The following is a 20995-nucleotide window of genomic DNA, read 5'->3' on the forward strand; positions in this document are numbered from 1 at the left end:
CCACCCGCGCCCCTATCTCTTTCCTTCCTTGCACGGCTGCAACAGAAACCCCCGGAGCCCCTTTGTCTTTAAGAGGCTGGGCTCGGCGCCGCGGAGGGAGGAGGGGCTAAAACGCTGGCGCGCCTGCGATTGGATATCCTGGCCAGTCATTCACTTCCCTCTCGTCGTCTTCGTCAGCGCCTCCCTCCCCCCTTTTCTCCCGTTGGAAAGCACCAGTCTAGCGCTGACGTCACCCCGTCTGTCTGCCTTAGCCTCCCTTTGCCATGTGAAAACTGAATCTCCTTGGACTTGAATGAGGAGCAAAGGACGGGGAGGGGGGCGGAGGAGGAGGAGAAGGAAGAAGAGAAGGGGGGAGGAGGAGGAGGAGGGAGGGAGTTACTAAGATCTTGCCTGGGCAGGCGAGAGAAAGAGGGAGGCACAGAGAAAGAGAGAGAGAGAGAAACAAAGTAGCAAGTCTCTTTTCACCCAGCTCTGTGCGCGAACTTCTAGGGCTGGAGGGGGGTATGGAGGGGAGGGGGGAAGCAGCTGCAGATCTTAGAGCTGAGATCTCCTCTCTCTAGTTTATTATTATTATTATTTGAATTCCCCCCTGTAAAATTTTGGAGGGTGGGTGTTGCACCCTCCCTTTTCCTTCCTTCCCTCTCCAAAGGTTGCTTTTTTTCTTTTAATCAATTATATTTTCCTTCACACACACACACCCGCCCATCCACCGCGTTGAAGGAAGATCCCGTCTTTATGGTGTGCTGCCCGGAGACCTCTGAGGTCTTCCGGTCCCTCGTTTCTTCATTTATTTTTAAATGTATAACTTGATGGGTCTCAACAGCACAACCGGAGCCACCCAGCCCAATGTCTCCTGTACATGCAACTGCAAGCGGTCTTTGTTTCAGAGCATGGAGATCAGTAAGTACTTCTTAATTCTATATTCTCTCTCTCTCTCTTTCTCTATATATATCATATATGCAAAACTCCTTATCTCGCTGCCCCCTTTTTTTGAGAGGGGAAGCGGGGTTCCATGCTCGATCGGCTTTCAGCGGCGCACTCCGTTCAGTTTCCAAATGCGTCGCCTTCCTTTGGCTTTCGGCGGTGATTTCACTTCGCGTTTAAAAAGTGGAGGATTGGGGGGTGCAAAATCATAAGCATTTGTTCCTGTTCTAATTTCTGCAAAACTTGCGGGTATGTTGTTTTCCCACTTGGTGTTGTGTGTGTGTGTTTGGGTGCCCCCAAGTTTTCTTCGTTTTTCTTTTTACTGTATTTTAAAAAGTAAAAACCCACCACACAATTTCGCAGCGCCCCCCCCCCCAATGCGATTTCACCAGTCTTGGAGACAATTGTCTCCAATATGGGAGTTTACGGTTTTTAATGTTTCTTTTCTTTTCTTTTTTGAAAAGGACCTGAACTTCAACTCGAAACCTTTTCGCAGATCGTCTTCATGTTGCCCTTCTCGTTTTGCCGGTGGCGGAGCGGGACGGTGTGGGGCTGGAGGGGAGGGGAACGCCGGGCTGAAGGGAGGGGGGGAGATTAAAAGAGTCGTTATACAGTATTGATCTGGGTGTTTTGTTTGCATTAAGTACATCTCAAAAGCGGCGGGGAGGGGAGGGGAGAGGGGGGACGAGCTGGAGAGAGAGAAGCCTCTTTTCCAGCTTTTGTTGCGGCGCGCCTGGGTCTCCCTCTCGGAAAGGAGCCGGGGAGGAGCGAGCGGGAGCGCGATCCTAGCCAGTTAGCTTGATCGCCCCTAGGAGCCTTTGTCTCTTTCCTAAGCCAGACGGTGAAACAGCCTGCTCAGGCTATTTAAAGCACATGCTCGATTGGAGAATCCAACAAGCAACCCCGGGAGCCCTTTCCTCCCAGAACAAGACACCGTCTCTCCTGTTTTGTTGCAGCCGCTGCTGCTGCTTGCGTTTATTGCCTTGCTGCAATTCGCTGTGCCGCCTTCAACCTTGCAAATCCGAACCCCTTCTCCTCCCCCTGGCCCCATTTCACCCACTGCTCCAAAACCCTTGTTTTTAACCCACTTTCTCCTCCAGCTCCAGGTTGTATTTGTGTCCACATCCACCTTTACAGCTATTTAACAGCTCCTTTCTGAAGACCCGGGTTCTTTTAAAAAGGAGAGGAGGGGGAGACAAATTAACGGAGAGTAGGTCTGTCAAGGCTATTAATGCTGAGAAGTAGTATACCTCAGAGCTGTAACGTTTTGTGTTCTGCTTGTGAGTTTACCAGAAGGAGCCGGCTGGGCACTGTTGGAAGCAAAATACTGGGGCTAGATGAGAGGGACCTTTGGTCTGCGCCAGCAGAACACTGATCTTTTGTACTTCAGGCTCCAAAATGTACAATCGGCTGCTACTGTGATGCCTGTTCAGCCTCAGCATAGAAAGGTGGTGAATTAGCAAAGTTAGTGGAACGGAAACCTATACAGCACACCCCACCATGAAATTAAAGGATAATAGTTTAGCTATTAAGTTGTCTCATCAACTGGTCTTGTGTATGTGTGTGTGTGTGGGGGGGTGAGAATGCAAATGTTATGTCCAGTGTGAACTAGAATTTGGGACTATAAATAGTAATCACTAAGTATGAGAAGTAGATTACAGCTCTGTCTAGCCTTTGGAAAGGCTAAGTCAGACAAAGTTGGCTCCCTCCCTCCCCGTGAGTGTCTGTGTCTGTAAAGTGTTGATAAAGCTGGCTAACTAAATGTATTGTCTAAGTCCAGCTAGTAACAGGAAGCGAAATAATGTAAATTCTGCCTCCTGCATATTAAGGAATGTATATTTTAAAGTATGTGTGTATATATCTCTGTGAGAGAATGATGGCAGCATCATTTAGAAATGGCCCGGGGTGCAATAAATGAATTAAACCATTAAGCAGGAAAATACGGTCTTGCACTGTTACTTCCTTACCACTCTGCGATGTTATGCTCAAGATTTGCCCCAGCCTAAACTCTCTAACACAGTAAGCATTGGGAGGCGCCCAGATCTGGAATATTTTTGCACTATAGTGATTATTACCCCAAGAAAAGGCTGTGTTTTTTTCCTTGGCAAGTGTCTGCTTTGTAAACATCAGAAAACTTGTACAACAGATTCAGTTAATACATGGTCATATCCTTGTTAATTCAGAATGTGCCAGTGCCCTTGATGGTAGCTGCTATAGGACTAGACTCCCAGACAGAGCAGGTCATTTTCCTAATAATTATTGTGGGAGGGGTCTTTCTCCTCTTCTTGGAGGGGTAGGCTCAAATGATATCTGCACATTTAAAAGATCAATGTCCATGGAGAATGTGATTATCACTCTTAATACTTCAGCCATTAAAATGGATCCCTGATCTTTAAACTGTTTTGGCTGTGTATTTCAAATATTTATCTGTTAGAGAAGCCTTGGCTAATAAAAATATGTATGGGACTTATGTCTACTGTGTAATGTGATGCCAAATATTTATGCCCCAGTCCCTCTATACATATTTTTTTCTTTTCAAATACAGCATGTTTATTTTCAGTCCCTTATTCTCTCAGCTAGTCAGCAATAATGATGTTTTGGCTGACATGGAGGCAGTCTTGTTAATTTAGTTGCCTGCTTTTCCAAATAGAGTTCGTATCTCACTTCTGATGAAGTGATACTCAAGGTAATTTGACCTACAAGGTCAGTGTTAGTACTAACTGCATTCAAAATATATAACAAATGCATTCTTTAGTTAGTTATGACCAGAGGCCAAAGCGAAATGGGGCAAGGAGTATTTATCAAACTTATTTTGCTATACAGTTTCTTTTTTAAAAAGTTGATGTAGGAATTAAGTCACCTGAACTGTCTCCTCGTTTTTGTTATTTGCTATTATTCCTTATTTAAATGTATGGCATGAAAGAAAACTTCTGTTTCAAGGAACTTGACCTTCTAGCTACATCTTCAGACTGTTTGGGAATCCAACTGGTCTAGTTTGATGGACTTTTTTTTTAAGGGGGCTAGAATCTGCTTTGATTTTAAACTATATCTACTCCTGTGGGAGCTATTGGCAAATCTAAGTGGGCCGCAATCTATATACATTGCATGCTTACTTAGGAGAAAGCCCTGTTGAAATCAGTTGGATCTACTTCCAAGAATCGTGCATCAATCTTAAAATGCCTTAAAGCATGTTAACAGTGGTCAGGTTATGGTACTGTATTCCTATCAAATTTCATTTTTTATACCAAAACATATGGTATGGAAGGCAATGGGACTACTACTTATTAATGCCTTTCGGTGTTACCTCTTCCTTCCCAGTAGCCGAATATACTATTTGAGAGTTTAGCTGATCAGGTTTGAGAATTGTTCAACTGTATATTCTGTTCAGTTGTCTGGATTTTGAAAATCCTTACTTGCTTCTCTGTACTTTGAACTCAGTTTTGACTTAAGCTTTTATCCCATATACAAATGGAAATATCTTCTAATATGAGTTCCAGGCAATATTAAGATGGATTTAAGATTACTATTAGTAAACCTAATCTTTCTTGATTTGAGCTGGCTCTTTACTGCAGATAATATGGGTGTTTTTTGTGACACTCTCTCATTAGGCACAGAAAATGAATGGCTACAGTGAGCTTCCAAAGCCATTTTCCCACCCCACATCTGAGAAAGTACAGCTTATTATTTTTTTATTCAATAGGCATTGGGAAAGTACAGAAATTGGTATAACCAAAAAGATGAAAAGCTGCTCTCAACCTTCTGTTGGAAGAGAAGACTTGTATGACACGCAGGAAAAGTTTCCTGTTGGGAACAATTTGTTCTCTTTGAAACAATTGCTTGTTACTTTGTAGATAGGGCTCAGTTTATACAAATTCTGAATATCCCTTTTGCTGTTTATAGAGGTGAATTTGCCTATGGGTAAAATGCTATGAACGATGGAGTCAGGAGGGGAAATGGAGATCTGTTAAGGAGTGTCAGTTTTGTATTAAGCACTTTGGAACAAGTCCCATGAAAATTCTGTAGGACTTTTTCAGAATAAACTTGGGTAGAAGTGGGCTACAGATTGGCTCATTTAGAATGCAATCCAATGTGTGTCTTACTCAGAAGTAAGCTTCATTGAGTTCAGTGGGAGTTATTCCCAGGAGCGTATGTACAAGTGCAACCTTCAAGAAGCTTGTTTCTAGTTTCACCATATGTGCTTGTTTCTAACATGGTACCCTGGCATCAAATCGTTGCTATGTATCATAACAAAATCCTACCTAAATCATTGGACATTGTTGGACCAAGCTCTTAAAAATGTTCAGCTCTTCTTGAACTAGTGTTTACTGTGACATGTCTCTTTATGGACTGAAATAACTACCCTCGTGGAGGATTTTGTAGCAGTTTTCTTCCACCTACTTGATGTTTAAATGTATGTACTCATCTGTATCCTTTCTGTTCCAGATTAATTAATCTAAAATATTCTTGCACCCAGTTTTCTTATCCCATCACGAAGAATTATTAAAAACCCTGTTCGACCCTTAAGCATGCATTAGAAAGAGTAGAGTGGTGAAAAGGCCACTTCATAACTACTCATGGTTCTGTATAAAGCTAAGAATCAACATGTGCTAAGGGGTAACTGAGCCACCTTGAATAATCCTGGGTATGAATAACCTTGATGGACCCAAAGAAGCAGCAAACACATTTTGGTCAAGGTGAGATAGTAATATTTAATTCTGGAAACTGATGGAAGATGCAATATACTTATGTTAATCCACACTTAGCATAACTTGAAGCTTTGGAGAGATCTCTGAGGCTATGAGTGCTAATTTGAAACAGAGGAGGCACTCGGGTTAGGCACTGCACTGTTGGATTAAGATTACAATGAGGTTGTTTTCTGCCAGCCTCTCTCATCCCACTACCATCCCCCTTCCCAGTTCAAAGTCTTGATTACTGTACAGACCAGCTAGTCCTCTGACCCACTGTAGCAACCATTCACTGTGACATTTTCTGAGGCAGCCAGACATCTCTGACGGGGTCCTAATCAGCCAGACAAAGTGAAATGAAGTCAAGGGAGATGTTGGCTGTATTTGTAAATAACAAATCATCTGGATCGGCAGAGTAAGGCTGCACCCTTAATCTACTGATTCCTATATAACAGTTAATTCTGCTCAATGGGTTTGTTTGCTCAGGGTTACAGAGGGGTGTGGTGTGTGTGTGTGTTGAAAGACAGTGTGTGAGTCTGTATGAATGTAAAAGGCAGAGCTGCAAATCCTTCATAATTTAGCCTTCCTGCATATTCCTATTCTACCTTGGTTTATCTGGATGGTATTGGACCTTTTTTTTTTTTTTAATTAAGATTTTTGGGTTCTGGTAACAGATGGTTCTGTCCATCTGGCTATCCCAATGAGATGTAGCCTGGAGATATCTGGGAGAATCTGGACGATTTGGATGACAGTAGGGGGTCATTCTGTACTCTTCATGAGGTGTTGCAGTGCTTGTAGGTGCTAATTCCAAAGAATTAATGGTACTGCTCATGGTGGGATGGCGAACCTGTGGCTCTGCAGATGCTGTTGGATTCCTAACTCCTAACAGCCGCTGCCAGCATGCCCAGTGGTCAGGGATGATGGGAGCCTTAGTCAAGCAAAATCTGATGGACCAGAGGTTCCACACGCCTGGTATAAAGAAACTAACTATATCCAGAACTATCATCTTCATTCATACGTCACACATTTCATTGTAGATGTTCTCCTTTAGCAATTTAAGAGTTGGGCCATATCTTAACTGATACATTGCTAGAAGCCTACAGCCAAATAATTGGATGCTTGGTTCAAATCAATATGTGAAATTCAGTTTAATTACTAGTCCACCCTTACCCCACACACACACGCCAGACTCACACTTGCACACCTCAATTTAGAGTTGCCAGGACACAACGTTGCAGTGATAGGAGAAGACCAACCTGCACAATTCTGTTGTCTAGATTTTCTCTAGCTGCTCTGTGTTCCCTTGTCTCTACCCCACAGTCCCCAGCCCTCCTTTGATTGCCTGTGTCCTTCATATCAGTAGTAGAGAGCTCCAATTCTATTTTCATCTTAGCCCCTCCTTTTTCACCTCCATGTTGCCACCACCCATTGCTTTCTCTGCTTTTTGCTTTTCTAAACATTATTTCCTTTCTCCCATTTCCTTAAGCTGCTCTGCCTCTGTTCCAGCCTTTTTCCATAGCATATGGGCCCGTCCTGATCTTAAGGGTTGTCACATTTCTTCAGAGCTCCTTTTCTGTCCCTTCTTCCTTGAGTTCCTTTTCTCCTCTCCTCTTTTCTGCAACCTTCCTTCTCCACCTACCCTCCCTTCAGCCTCCTTTCCTCTGACCTCTGTATCGCTTAGCTTCTCTGTATCCTGGGACCTCTTCCTGGTATTCAACCCATGAGGTCTTAATCTAAAACTGGCAATGTTCCCTTCGCTCACAGAAGCTGGAGTGCAACTGTTTCAGTTCCGTGAGCAACTGAATGTTTCATGCAGCTTCACTAGCTCAGCTAATCGGTGCTGGAGGCTTCACCGCCACAAGCACAATAGAATATAAATTGGTCCTCTTAATAAAGAAAGAAGAACATTGTCCCAATCAATGCCATCTTGTTTACCCTTCCAAAACCTTAGAAAGCCAATCATATATAATAGATCTTTCCAGACTCCAGCTACGTTCAAACATCCTGTATTCAGTGAATGAATGTGGTCCATCTGAATAGGAGTACTGTTAACGCAAGCTTGGTTTAATTAAACAAGAGTAGCCAGGGCTCAAACCTAACCTGTGATTTTAGTAATACATGAATGAGCCTTGGGCTTGTGCATTCTCCCCTACCCTCTTCTCCTGTGGTATGGCCATGTGAGGGAGATCAGAAGCATTTCCTTTCATTTTTAACTAACAGGAGTTTAGTGTTATGTCTGAGCCCAGACAAACTGTGGTTAGTCTTAACAATGGTTTACAAAGCCCCATCTGCATTATGCATTTACAGCAGTATCATACTACTTTAAACAGTCATGGCTTTCCCCCAAAGAATTCTGGGATCTGTAGTTTGTTAAGGGTGCTGAGAGTTGTTAGGAGACCCCCCTCCCCCCTCCCCAAGTTACAATTCCCAGAGTGGTTTATCAATCAGTCACTGAGAACTCTGAGAATTGTAGTTCTGTGAGGGGAGTGGGGGGGGGCTCTCCTAAGAACTCTCAGCACCTGTAACAAACTACAGTTCCCAGGATTCTTTCTAGGAACCCATCCTGTTTAAAGTGGTATGATACTGCTGTTAATGCATAATGTAGATGGGGCCCCAAACAGACAAATTTCAAATCATGGCTTATGAAGCTAGCTTGTTTCAATAAGCCAGGAATGGCTAATCTGTGACTCTCCAGAACTCATTGGACTACAACTCCCATAGTCCCTGACCACTGGTCTTGCCTGACCACAGTTTAGGCCACACCTGACTGCAGCAACAGACGTAATGTTAAACTGCAGCTAATTGAAAGTGGAAGTAAGAGCATCTGATCTCTGCCTCTGCAGACACACAGGTGGAGAGTGGAGGAGGGGGCGCAGCAGCCCTAAGTTTATTCAGTAATGTTAAACCATAGTTTAATATTATGTCCTAATGGGCCCAGTGACATTGCTGGGTTACTTGAACTGCTTTGGCATTTAGCGCTGTGTCCAAATGAGGCTATTGTATTTCAAAGCCAAGTCTTTCGGGTTCAAGGTCTTTTCTTAGCCCTGACTATATGCACAGAGCTATGCTTATATTACTCTACGTTGCTTATATTATCCTGAGATAACAGATCTGGAGCAGTTGCAAGCATTCGCATCAGCAGCTTTTCTGGAGCGAAATATTAATTTCTTCCTCGAGACCTCAAGCAGCATTTTTATACCTTTGTTCTCTCTGCCTTTTCAACTGCACTTGCTATTTTGATTAGCAGAAAGCATAAGAACATAAGAACATAAGAAGAGCCTGCTGGATCAGGCCAGTGGCCCATCTAGTCCAGCATCCTGTTCTCACAGTGGCCAACCAGGTGCCTGGGGGAAGCCCGCAAGCAGGACCCGAGTGCAAGAACAGTCTCCCCTCCTGAGGCTTCCGGCAACTGGTTTTCAGAAGCATGCTGCCTCTGACTAGGGTGGCAGAGCACAGCCATCATGGCTAGTAGCCATTGATAGCCCTGTCCTCCATGAATTTGTCTAATCTTCTTTTAAAGCCGTCCAAGCTGGTGGCCATTACTGCATCTTGTGGGAGCAAATTCCATAGTTTAACTATGCGCTGAGTAAAGAAGTACTTCCTTTTGTCTGCCCTGAATCTTCCAGCATTCAGCTTCTTTGAATGTCCACGAGTTCTAGTATTATGAGAGAGGGAGAAGAACTTTTCTCTATCCACTTTCTCAATGCCATGCATAATTTTATACACTTCTATCATGTCTCCTCTGACCCGCCTTTTCTCTAAACTAAAAAGCCCCAAATGCTGCAACCTTTCCTCGTAAGGGAGTCGCTCCATCCCCTTGATCATGCTGGTTGCCCTCTTCTGAACCTTTTCCAACTCTATAATATCCTTTTTGAGATGAGGCGACCAGAACTGTACACAGTATTCCAAATGCGGCTGCACCAGGAGTTAAGGGGTTATTAACCTGAGGGATCTGTAGGTTACTAGGCCCAGAGTGCTTTTTACAGAGCACTGCATGTTAAAAGTCCCCTTGACACATATGTGCCTAGCAGTATATCTTCAGTGGGTTCCTGGACATATATGTTGTATATATTGAAGAGGCTCTCGAATACATCTAGTTGTCAACAGTTCAGACTCAGCTGAAATCTGTGGGGATTTGCTGTAGACTGCTGTGGGGTCAAAACCAAATCCCATACCAGACATTCACAGCATGGAAGTGAAAGACAAGTCAATATTGCTGAAAACAGCTGTATCAAAGAACTGGATGTGTTCCAGGCTGTGCCACAAATTTACACATTCAAAATCCTTTTTACAGATCTTCAATGTGTAAGATGGGATTGATTTGTAGCAGACCGACAGTACAAGTTTCACTCTTCAATTTGTCCACTAACGTGTTTAAATCTTTCCAAATTTAAATCTTACTCCATGGGCTTGGATTAAGTCATTTCTGAAAATGAAACAGTGGGCTGAGGACACTGGGCTTAATTCAGGTGTGCTTTTTCTTAACACTGTATTTGTGGGATGGCTCAAAACAACAGAGGGTCAACACCAACAGCCGTTTATCCTGTGGAAAATTGCCCTGCTGCACATTTAGTTTGAATGGTGAGCTGGTAGTGCCCCACACGATGAAGAGAATGTTGCCATGCTCATCCCCTGCACAGACCAGAAGTTAGGATAAGGAGGGATGTGTCAAAATTCTCTTTGCTATAGTAGACATCTCATCCAACCAGCATTTCACATGGTTATGAGCGCAGCCTGGTAAACTATCAATTGTCAGTCAAATGGTAATCTATACTTCTTTTCCAAGTTGTGTGGTTGTTAGAGAGGGTTATTTCAAAAGAGTAATCCAACAGTGAAATAGTTTTCTTCTAGAATTCGCCACTGATTCAGATCTGGAAATGAAGCCTATTTAGCTCATCACAATGCATTGTTCCTAACACCTACAGCTTAGGAACCTATCACTACTCTTGGTTTGTGTGTTTTTCTGCGTTCATTGTTCTGCTCATTTCTTGTTCTTGTTGTGCTTTTTTGAATGACACACGTACTTCTGGTCTTCAGGTTGCAACTTAAGGCAGTATTCACCTAAAAAGTTGCGCTAGTGCAATTGGATTTTCCTCCTCCCTGTTGTGCACCCTATGCCCTCTGCAAATCTGCTCTGGAGGGTTGGGGGAAAACCCCAAACAGATTTGGGAGGTGTCTGGGGGGGAAAGAGAGGGGGAGACCGTTCTGTTGCACAAGGATAAATCCTTGCACTGATGTAACGATTGGCTTAACACTACATTAAATACAACCTTAGTCTTTCTTGGTATACATCTAGTATACCAAGACTAGTATTGCCTACTCTGGCTGGCAGCAGCTCTCCAGTTGCTGTTTTTCCTACTACCTGAACCTCTTATCTGGTCTCAGGATTGGCCTTAAAACCTCCCACGTGCCTTAAAACCTTCTGCGTGCCAAGCATGCACTTTACCATTGGCTAAGGTTCCTTCCCAGTTAGTGGCGGTTGGTGGCTCCACGTTAGTGGGGCAGTGGAATCTGCCTGAGGTTTTAGTCTCCACTTTCAAGGAGCTGTCCAAGATGCTGAACCGATGTTTCAACACCTTGGACAGTTCTTTGAAAGTTCAGACTAAAACCTGGAGTGGATCCCACTGTCCCACTGATATGGAGCCCACCAGCTGCCACTGTTCACATTCCAATAATCTTCTGAGTTCCTTCTGTTCTAATACCAAGCTGTCATTCAACGATTGTCCGGTCTTTTCCCTACACCAGGAGCACAAATCCCCTTTGGCTCACCAGGGTTGGAACTTAGGGCAGCTTCAGCCTATAGATAGAGTTTCCTGGCTAAAGCAGTTTTTTCTAATTACATGGCAAATAGGATCTCTTTCTGTGTTACTTAAAACATGCTCTTGGTACTGTCAGGGAATAGCATTGGTATTAACATCTCTAATCATTGGCATTATTATCTGTAGGGTTGATAGGTTCAGTCCTACAGGCAATTTAAAGATCATTGTTGGCTAACTCAGATCTCTGGGTTGGCATAAAAGGAAGTTTTGTTCCCTTGCACTATTGCTGACACATCTTGTGCTTTGTTCCTGTGGCTTGCTGCTGAAGGGCATGAGTTTGTACGTTACTGTTACTGATGTTAGATGCTATGGCACTCGCATGCATGCTTGTCTCTTGATGATTGCAATGGGAACATGTGTGAACATCTACCAAACATGAAACAAGGCAAACTGAGCACTCATACTCTTTGACATCACCTCGGGTCAAATACCTCTTCAACAGAGGCAGTTCACATAGTTAACTGGAACTCAAGCACTGAGTAATCAAATGGCATTAAGCGGTAAGCACTTATGTCAATCATGGTACAGTTAAGAGACCCCCTAAGCACATGCATGTGTGAATCACGGCTAAGGCTGCTGTGGTTGAAAGTGATTTTTGAAAGAAATGATGGCTCTTAGATCTTTAAGGATTAATACTTCAGTTTTATTCATGTGCGCTTCTCATGACACACTGCAATGTACAAATGTTAAGGTGTTAGTACTGTATGAGTGTGCCCATGGGTTTCCAGGATGTCTGACTGATAAAAAATGTAAATGTACTGCCTTCAAGTCGATTCTGACTTATGGCGACCCTATGAATAGGGTTTTCATGAGGCTGAGAGGCAGTGACTGGCCCAAGATCACCCAGTGCACTTCATGGCTGTGTGGGGATTCAAACCCTGGTCTCCCAAGTCGTAGTCCAACACCTTAACCACTACACCACACTGGCTCTCTGTCTGATTGATAAAGCATGGTAATGCAGGTTTTGTAAATATTCCCAGTCTGACCTTGAGGTTGATCCACCTAGTAAGCATTGTGATGTTTGCGTGAAAACTGTGTAGAACTTCAAATTGCTAGCCCTCTTCCAGCATGTTAATCCGCCAGGTGAGTAGCATTTGAGGGAGAGCTGGGATGAATGTATTAAGCTGTACTGCTCTGTTGCTGTCTCAGTCATCCTCCGTGAGCTAAACGTTGGATGTCTGAAGTGGAGAGCTTCCTGTATTCTTGAAGGCTCTTCACATGATTTAGAACTCTGGAAGATCAGGTTTCTAAATTGTGTAGGAGCCTTCATGTACATGGGGCTCCCTGCTTCAAGAGGCTTGCCCTGCAACTTGTGGAGGGCCTCAGCAACAGAAGGGAGCCAGAGCCTAGCACGATCATTCCCACGCTTGCCTATAGGACTTGTGTGGGGAATTGACACCTGCAGAGGGTTACTGCCTGTTAAACACCAATACCCTTATAAACCATTGAGTGTAACGGTTACATGGCATTATAATTACTTTCCTTGAAAAATGTTACTTGTTAGAATAAGCCTTCTGGGTTCAGATACCATTAAAAGTTTTAAAACTAGAATAGCAGTTTACAGGATCCGTTTCTTCCTTTAATCCCCCCCCCCAACACACACACACACACAGAAATTGCACTTATTTGTGAAATATTTATTAACAGCACAAGGGTGGAAATTTTAGAATCCTGTTTCGTGGGGTCATCTTAATATTTTGCATTGTGTGCCAGATTGCCTTGGGCCACATTGTGGGATTAGTTAACAAGGGTTTTCCTTTCCATGGAGAAAGAACCATTGACTATGTGTGTGCTTATATGAGTCCTGCATATACTGTTGTTTTAACGGGCTTGCAGAGCGTTCCTAACTATAGGAAGCCAACGCAACATAGGCTGGAAAAGTTGCCCCTATTCTAAACTCCATTCAGGAGCCTCTGGGAGAGGTTACCGCCGGCTGAGCTTGCAGATGAATGCGGGCCCAAGTTTGAGGATTGGGCCCTAGGTCACATGACTGAGCTGAACAGGGTTTGGAATAGGTGCAAATCTCCTTGACCTGTCCCTCCCCCACCACTTCCCTGGAATGCTTCTTTTTAGGGACCAATGCCAGCATATTATACTGGTTGAGCCCTGGGCCGGAGTATCTCTGATTCAGCTGGGGTGAGAGACTTACACCAGAGTACCCTGGCAGAGCCCTGGCTCAGCTGGGGAAGCCCAAGATCCCCAAATCCCCAGTGGATCTTGCATTATGCAGTTAGCTGCTTACAAGACCATAAGTTGCTCTTGCTTTCCACAGTGATCACAACAGCTGTTGGACAAGAGAAAACTGGCCCAGGATAAAGAGAATTCATAGGCATGCCATGGAGCAAAGGAGGAGTACACTCTGGAAATATTTCCAGAAAAACCACACCACCTTAACGTATATATTCTTTTTGTCATTGCACCCCTAGGCAGTCTTGGTGGGAATACTTACATGGCCAATATAAGAAGAGTGACGCATTCCCAGTATCACAGCTAACAGCATGTTGATGCTATCTTCTCAAGTCCACTTTACTGAAAGCTAGCTCTGTGTCACTTCATCTGTGATGGCCAATTCACACAGTTGTCCCTTCATGCTGTAGCCAGCAAGTGATGTATGAGCTGCAACATGAGCACTATCCTGGGGAAAGATACTTGGATCTCCCACAACAACAACAAATGGAGCATTTATTGCATGTCAAAAAGTCCCTGTTAAGTGGCCCTAAGATTTTGGCACAAGACCTGGTGTGAGGCTTCACATGTGGCTTGTATTTAGTATATGGGCAATCAGTTTCATGCTGAGCTCATAGCTACACTGACAACCTGACAATGTTCTAAAGAGTTCTGCTGGGTTAGACTAAAAGTCCATGTAGTCCAGCATCCTGCTTTCTACAGGGGACAACGAGGTGCTGCGGAATGCCCATTAGTAGGGCATGATTGCAATGCCCCTCTTCTCACTATTGCTCCCTGAGTGTGAAAGTTTTGTATAGCCATCATGGGTAACAGCCATTGATAGGTGCATCCTGCATTCATCTAATCCCTTTCTAGAGCCATCCAAGCAAGTAAACATCCAGGTAGATGACCATCCATGACATCTTGTGGCAATGAATTCTGTAGGTTAATGACACATCGCACACAAAAGTATTTTCTCTTGTTTGTCCTCAGTCTGCTACCAATCATCAATTTCACTGCATGGTCCTTATGTTGTAGTATTGTGAAAGAAAGAAAAAAAAACCCTATTTATCTGCTTTCTCTAGTCTACTCCATGCATCTCTTTATAAACCTGTGCCATGTCTCACTTGGTTGCCTTTCCCTCCTCACCAAATGTTTTGCTTTCTAAACCAAATGCTCAAAGTACTTTAGCCTTTCTTTGCATAAAGATGCTTCAGCCCCCTGATCATCTTGGTTGCCCTCTGCTGCATACTTTCCAGTTTTTTCAGATGGGGTGCCCAGAACAGTATGCTCTTGAATCACTTCAGCCTTCCAATTTGCAGGCTTGCTATGCTACCTCTTGCCTCAACATACAAATGATTTTTAGTAATAAATCTGCAGCTCATAAATCAACTTTGATTAGCGTTGTGCAAAGAGCATGAGTAATTTCTTTGTTCTTACCCTCCCCCTTTTATAAAACTTTGTGATTGCTGTCTGCAGAAGGCCAAAGGTATGGCTTTATGGAAAGCATGATTCATTTATTGGTTTGTCTGTCGACTAGTTATCTTTCAGTAATTCCAGAGAGCTGCTACTAGCCAAGAATGAATCATACATGGCTAAGTGCACTAACAAATGGGGTCATGCTCATCTGCAGAAACTTTTCAAATCTATTTATGGTGTCGGGGAAAGAGGTGGGTGTATGAATGATGATGGAATAGGTGCCAATTACCCTTGTGAATAAACCAGTTAGGTAATGCTAACCGTTATATAAAACTCTAATAACTATTCAATGCTATTGTATCCGCTTAATGTATCTTTCCTAAGTGTTTTGGGTTAATTCCCTTTGTTGGAAGACAGCTTCATTTCTAGCTTCATTATGCCCACAAGGACTCTACTGAGAATTTGCCTTTCTATTTCATATGAAAGCTTATGCTGCCTGTTGAAATTCCGTATTGGGTGTATAAAGATTTGAGAAATGTAATGCACAAGGTACAATATGTGTCCCTATTTTGAAAACTGAGGGGTGTCTGTCTAAGTTTTACTCAAGAGTAGACCCAATGAAATTTAATGGACCTAAATTAGTCATGTTCATTATGTTCAATTATGTCCTACTTTGAGGAGGACTAACGTTGGATACAACCCCAAGGACTGATTATGCAAAGCCCAGAAAGCACAACAAGCATTTACCCATTCTCTGCAGCCCGGCATTTTATTTAACGGGGCCATAATCAATATCCCACCCACCCGAAGTGTATAGCATTCACAGCCAGCATGACATGTACCATATACTAGTGGCATGTGAGTGCTGCATGATTTTAATGCCCTTTAAAGAAGATAATATGAGATTCTGCACAGGAAAGCACTTTTCATGCACCCTACATCTTTTATACATCAAAATATACATTGTTTGGAGTTGGAATTTGAATTTGGTTTCTCTCCAAATAATATGTATATTCTGACAAAAATATTCTGATAAAACTCAGAAGAAGACACCCATGTCTGTAAAATGTTACCAAGCTAAGCAAACACAAACATCGGTTTGTATTGTCATATGTGATTCTTCTTCCATGATGGTCTACAAGGCAAAATTTTTGTCTAGACACCATAATTACTTTCTTTTCCCTTTTGTTTTTCTCTTGCTTGCTGGCTAGCCAATATATCCTTGTAGATTGCACCTACCTCACAGGGCTGTTTTGAGAACAAAAGGGTGCCCATTGTCACTGTTGCTGTACAGTTGCCAGAAATACATAGTCCCTTTTCCAGACACTGTAAGCCCATGTTTAAAACTAGTTGTGGTTCCAGCTTGTGTAAACACTACTGACATTACTGGCCAGCTATTAATATCAACCAGGTAACAGCTCTGTTTTTTTAAATCTATAGGAACTTAGGAAGCTGTCTTGTAATGAGGCAGACCATTGGCCCAGCTGGCTCAATGTTGTCTATATTGGCTGGCAGCAGCACTCCAGGATTTCAGCCCTATCTATAGATGCTGGAGATTGAACCTGGGACCTTCTGCATACAAAGCAGATGGTCTACCACTGAGCTATGGCCCTTCCTCAAGATATATATTTTCTCACTGACTCTTACTGCAATGATCTGAGAAGGGACCATAGTTCAAGTGGTAGAGGACATGCTTTGTATGTAAAAGGTCCCAGGTTCAATACATAGAATGTCCAGGGTTTTTTTAAAGATGTGGTAGCAGGTAATGTAAAAGAGCTGAGGCACAGCAGAGACATGGATTGGGCCCATTGCTATTACGTGATGGCAGCAGGGTTGGCGTAAACATCCAATGTATTCTGTACCCACATATGAAGCACCCTGTTTCAGGGGGTTCTGCTAGCTACAGCCGGCACAGATGGTGGTTTTGCCCACTATTTGGGCAGATGCACTGGGATGCTTGTGACAATCCCACCTGTGGCTACCACCTTTCACTAGGCACCACCTCAGGACACCACCAGTCAGGATCGTCGTTTTTATTTTTTCTCACTCCGCTCTAGCACAGATCTCTCAAGACCCCACTGCTAGGCAGCACCACCAGCCACTCCCTGTAAACAATACTGCTAGAGACTTCGCCTTAGTCTCCCTATGCCTTGTTACTTTGTGTCTGGGTGCCTTTGCTGTCCACACCCCCCCTGTATCTTTGTCTATAAAGCATACAATCCTGGGTTGCTCTGGATACTTGACGATGTTACAATTTCTTCCTTCACTGCTGCCACCATTAGATACAGTTTCCCTTCAGCCTTGGTAATTACCCTGCCCTCCCTTCTGGTCTGTATATCCCCAGCCAAGGACCAGGCTTTTGATAAACCAATAAAAGTATTTATTTGATAACACTAGGAAATAACAAGATTACTTTAGGAATGTTCAATAAGCATATGGTTTCATATAGTGTCACTCTTACGTTTCCAGTTATATATATTCTGTCCAAATATCAGCCTAATAGAATCCAAACCTCCCTCAGAACTCTGTCCACTCAATCCCAACTACCTCCCACTTCAACTCCTTTCCAATCACTCTCCTCACAACTCCCCCACCAAACAGAACTCTGAACCAACTGTCATCCTCTCATTTATACCTTCAGCTACTCAAACACTCAGCCAATCATCATCCAACATTCTCCAGCATTCTAGCCCATGCACTCCCCACTCTTACTCAATTCACTTACCATATATCCCTATATAAACCCACACTTACCATATTTACAGTTTTTAACATATAAGGACATCACAATGCTCCTCACTGGCAGGACTTCCCAATGGCAGAGGCTGGTGGAGCTGGGTAGGGGACACCTCTGCCCTATCCAAATCTCCTCCAGCATGGTGGACCAGCAGTTTGGCTTGCTCATTTGGCCACTGTACCACACAGTAGACTTAGTTGCTCTTAGTTGGGAAATGCATTCAGTGCTGAAATAATCTGCATATTTTTCCTCTTTTTATGTAATTCTCTTTTAAATCCCCAACATCCAACATAGAAACTAACTAATCCTCTGAAGTCCTTGTGCCTCTTCCATTCCTCTCTGCACACTGCCACACCTGTTCCACATTCCATGCTCAGTTGAGGAGTCTAGATGCCTATGAACATCCACTAGCCCTTAGTCATGGGCCTTTGGGTTTTCTTCCAAACATTCCTTTCGTCTGTACTGACAAAGGCAAGGCCCCAAGCTGTGAGTTGCAGTAAATTAAATTGCAGCAAAGCCCTCAATGTAGTTGGTGATGATGGCTTCAGGGGAGACAGTTCTGCAACGGTTTTCCTCCCCACTCCAAATGAAATGAGGTCTTGGTTTAAAGGCCTTGCAGACTGAGGCTCCTGGAAGTCAGTGAAGTGAAACTTCACCCTTTTGTAATGCCTACCACTCCCTCCTTTGGTATCCTCAAAAGGTCTCGGTAAACATCCCCTCAGAAATCCACACTGCTTGGAGTAGACCCATTGAAACAAAGAACTTAACTTAATCATGGCTAACTTACGTCCACTGATTTCAATGGGTCAACTCTGAGAGTATCTCAGCTGGAGAAATAAATAAATAAATAAATAAATAAAGGCCTGGTTTTTGCTCTCCTGCCAGGGTGACAAACACAGTTTGAGTCCCACTGAGCATACAGAGTGAGTTATGCGCTTCTATGAATTGTCACCATTATCTGCCTTTACAAACAAAATGCTGGGTTTGCCACACAGTCATGTAGAAGAAGCTTACTCAGTTGGCTTGCATACTACTATCCTAAGGACTCTCTCATTCGCTTATCTCAAAATAAGTGTACTTTAGGGTGGGGGATCTTTTTTCAGCCTAAGGGCCGCATTCCCTTCTGGGCAGCCTTCCGCTTGGCAGTGATGAGCAGGGCCACAGGCAAAAGTGGGTAGAGCAACAAATGTAAACCTTGCCTTTGTGCAGTAGGCTAGTATCTTCACACTCACACGCCCATCTCTAGTCCCCATCCGGACAAGCAAAAGGCATTGTAAGAGTTCAGTTACATCTTCCAGCCCGGTAGGTTAGGCTGAGAGACAGGCCCAAGGTCACCCAGGGAGCTCCATGGCTGAGTCAGGGATTTGAATTCTAGTCTCCCCGCTCCTAGGCCAAAACCCAAAGCACTACACCACACTGGGTTGCTGAAGTGGGCAGAGCTGAGTTTTCCCCTCCTCCTCCCACATCTGCCACTGTGTGTGGAACGCGGCTGCTCCCACTTCCACTTTGTCCTAAAGTCCTAACTGCAGCCTGAAGTCCCTCACTGTAGGAAGGGCTCTCAAGGCAGCAGCTGAGATTTCTAGGTAGCCTCGAGGCTTGGCACCTCTCACTGAAGGCATGAAAAATGACAGTAGCGCAAGGAAGGGGAACCTCAGATCCAGGGCCTTCCAGGCCTCTTTGTGTGGCCCTCGGGACACTTATCTGGCCCAGACCACACACCCTCCCCAGTCACACCCCGGGACATAACCTTTACCAGCTCTGATTCACACACACATTCCTTGAATGTTTTTTGCCTGGCTTGAATGCGTCCTTGAACTCTGATAATGCCTCTTGTTTGCCTGGGTGGAGGATACAAAAAGGTGTATGAAAGTGTGTAGAAACTAACCTACTGTACAAAGCATGTGATCCCTGTAAGGTTGACCGGAAGGTAGTACAGCCCTCCGGCTGAAAACGGTTCCTTGCCCCTGTGGTAGAAAGACTAGAGCACACCAGCAAAGCAAACACAAACAGCTTTCCATTGCCTTTCATTGGCACGTGTAAGCAAATGCATCTTGGGCCCTTGCTAATGTGGAACACTTATGGTAGCAACCATCGTGACTAGCGAAAGCACACTCTTTTTCAATACTGTGAAGTTGTCCTGCTTGGCAGAGCACATGTGCTTTATTGTCAAAAGGCTTTTGAAGGAAGTGTGTGCGTGCCTGTAGGCAGGGTCAGAAAAGCGTGTGTGCTTTTTGACTACCCGTCTAGGAATTTTTACTGAAGTCTCCTGCCAAGTTTAACCTTGTACAAACAGGATTCTCATGTGGAGGCTTTAAAAAAAACCCGCAATAATTTTTCCCCTCCCTTTGTTCAATTCCACTGCCACCCCCCAGTCACTTCGGAGTGTAAAGAAAACCCTTTACTGAAAGGAACAAAAATTGGTTCTTTTGAATAAGGGAAATTGAGCAGGGCAGGCCTTCTCATAAGTCCTATTGATATCATGAGCATACCATAATCGTCCTCAAAACTTACTGTATCGTATACAAAGTAGCTTGGACAAGTTCTGAAATTTTTGAAGGTGAGGCCAGCAGCTGGTGTGCCTCCAAGACCCATGTGAGATCCAACAACAGAAGTGTTGTTTTGTATTCAAGAGGTTGGAGTGCTTCAGAAGATGTAAACCTTTCGCCCCCCTCCCTTTTCTTTCTGAATTGTGAAGGCTTGCTGTGCTTTCTTTGCCTCTCTTGAGATGGGGGGGGGCTGTGAGGCGTCCTTCCCTGGCTCTCCCTGTCAGGTTCCTACCTGCTCGTGGTTACTGCCTGTCTCTAGGTACCACCAGGGACTCCACCAGTCCGGACCGCTCTCTCTTATGATTTCTCTCCCCACTCTAGCACAGATCTCAACAGATCCCCCTGCTAGGCAACCACCAGTAATGTCCCAATACTAGTATTCCCAGAGACTCTGAATACTGGTATTGTTATTCTCTTCACCGCTGCCACCATTTGTTACAGTTCCCCTTCAGCCTTGGTCATTACCTTACCCTCCCTTCTGGTCTGTGAAACCCCAGCCAAGGATCAGGCCTTTGGTAAACCAAATTAAGTATTTATTACAGATAACAAAGCTAACAAGATTAACAAGATTTCTTCTTAAGGCACATAAGCATATGGTTTTACTCAATACTAATCCGAACTCCACCCCCCTCCTTCTTCACTCTCTCCTGGCAAACAACTCTCTCAAACCCCACCAAGCAATCCACTCTTTCTCTTCTC

The 20995-nt window shown here is 43.9% G+C and overlaps 1 protein-coding gene across 1 annotated transcript in view; it reads left to right on the plus strand.

The window, feature by feature from the left end:
* Nucleotides 1-421: 421 nt before the first annotated feature.
* PMEPA1 (prostate transmembrane protein, androgen induced 1) overlaps nt 422-20995 on the plus strand; it is a 102598-nt gene continuing 82024 nt past the window's right edge. The window contains exon 1 of the mRNA XM_061631178.1: nt 422-900. Coding sequence (XP_061487162.1) covers nt 798-900 — 103 coding nt within the window. The 5' untranslated portion in view covers nt 422-797. The remainder of the gene's footprint in view (nt 901-20995) is intronic.

Source organism: Rhineura floridana, chromosome 6 (genome assembly GCF_030035675.1).
Source record: "Rhineura floridana isolate rRhiFlo1 chromosome 6, rRhiFlo1.hap2, whole genome shotgun sequence".
NCBI lineage: Eukaryota > Metazoa > Chordata > Lepidosauria > Squamata > Rhineuridae > Rhineura > Rhineura floridana.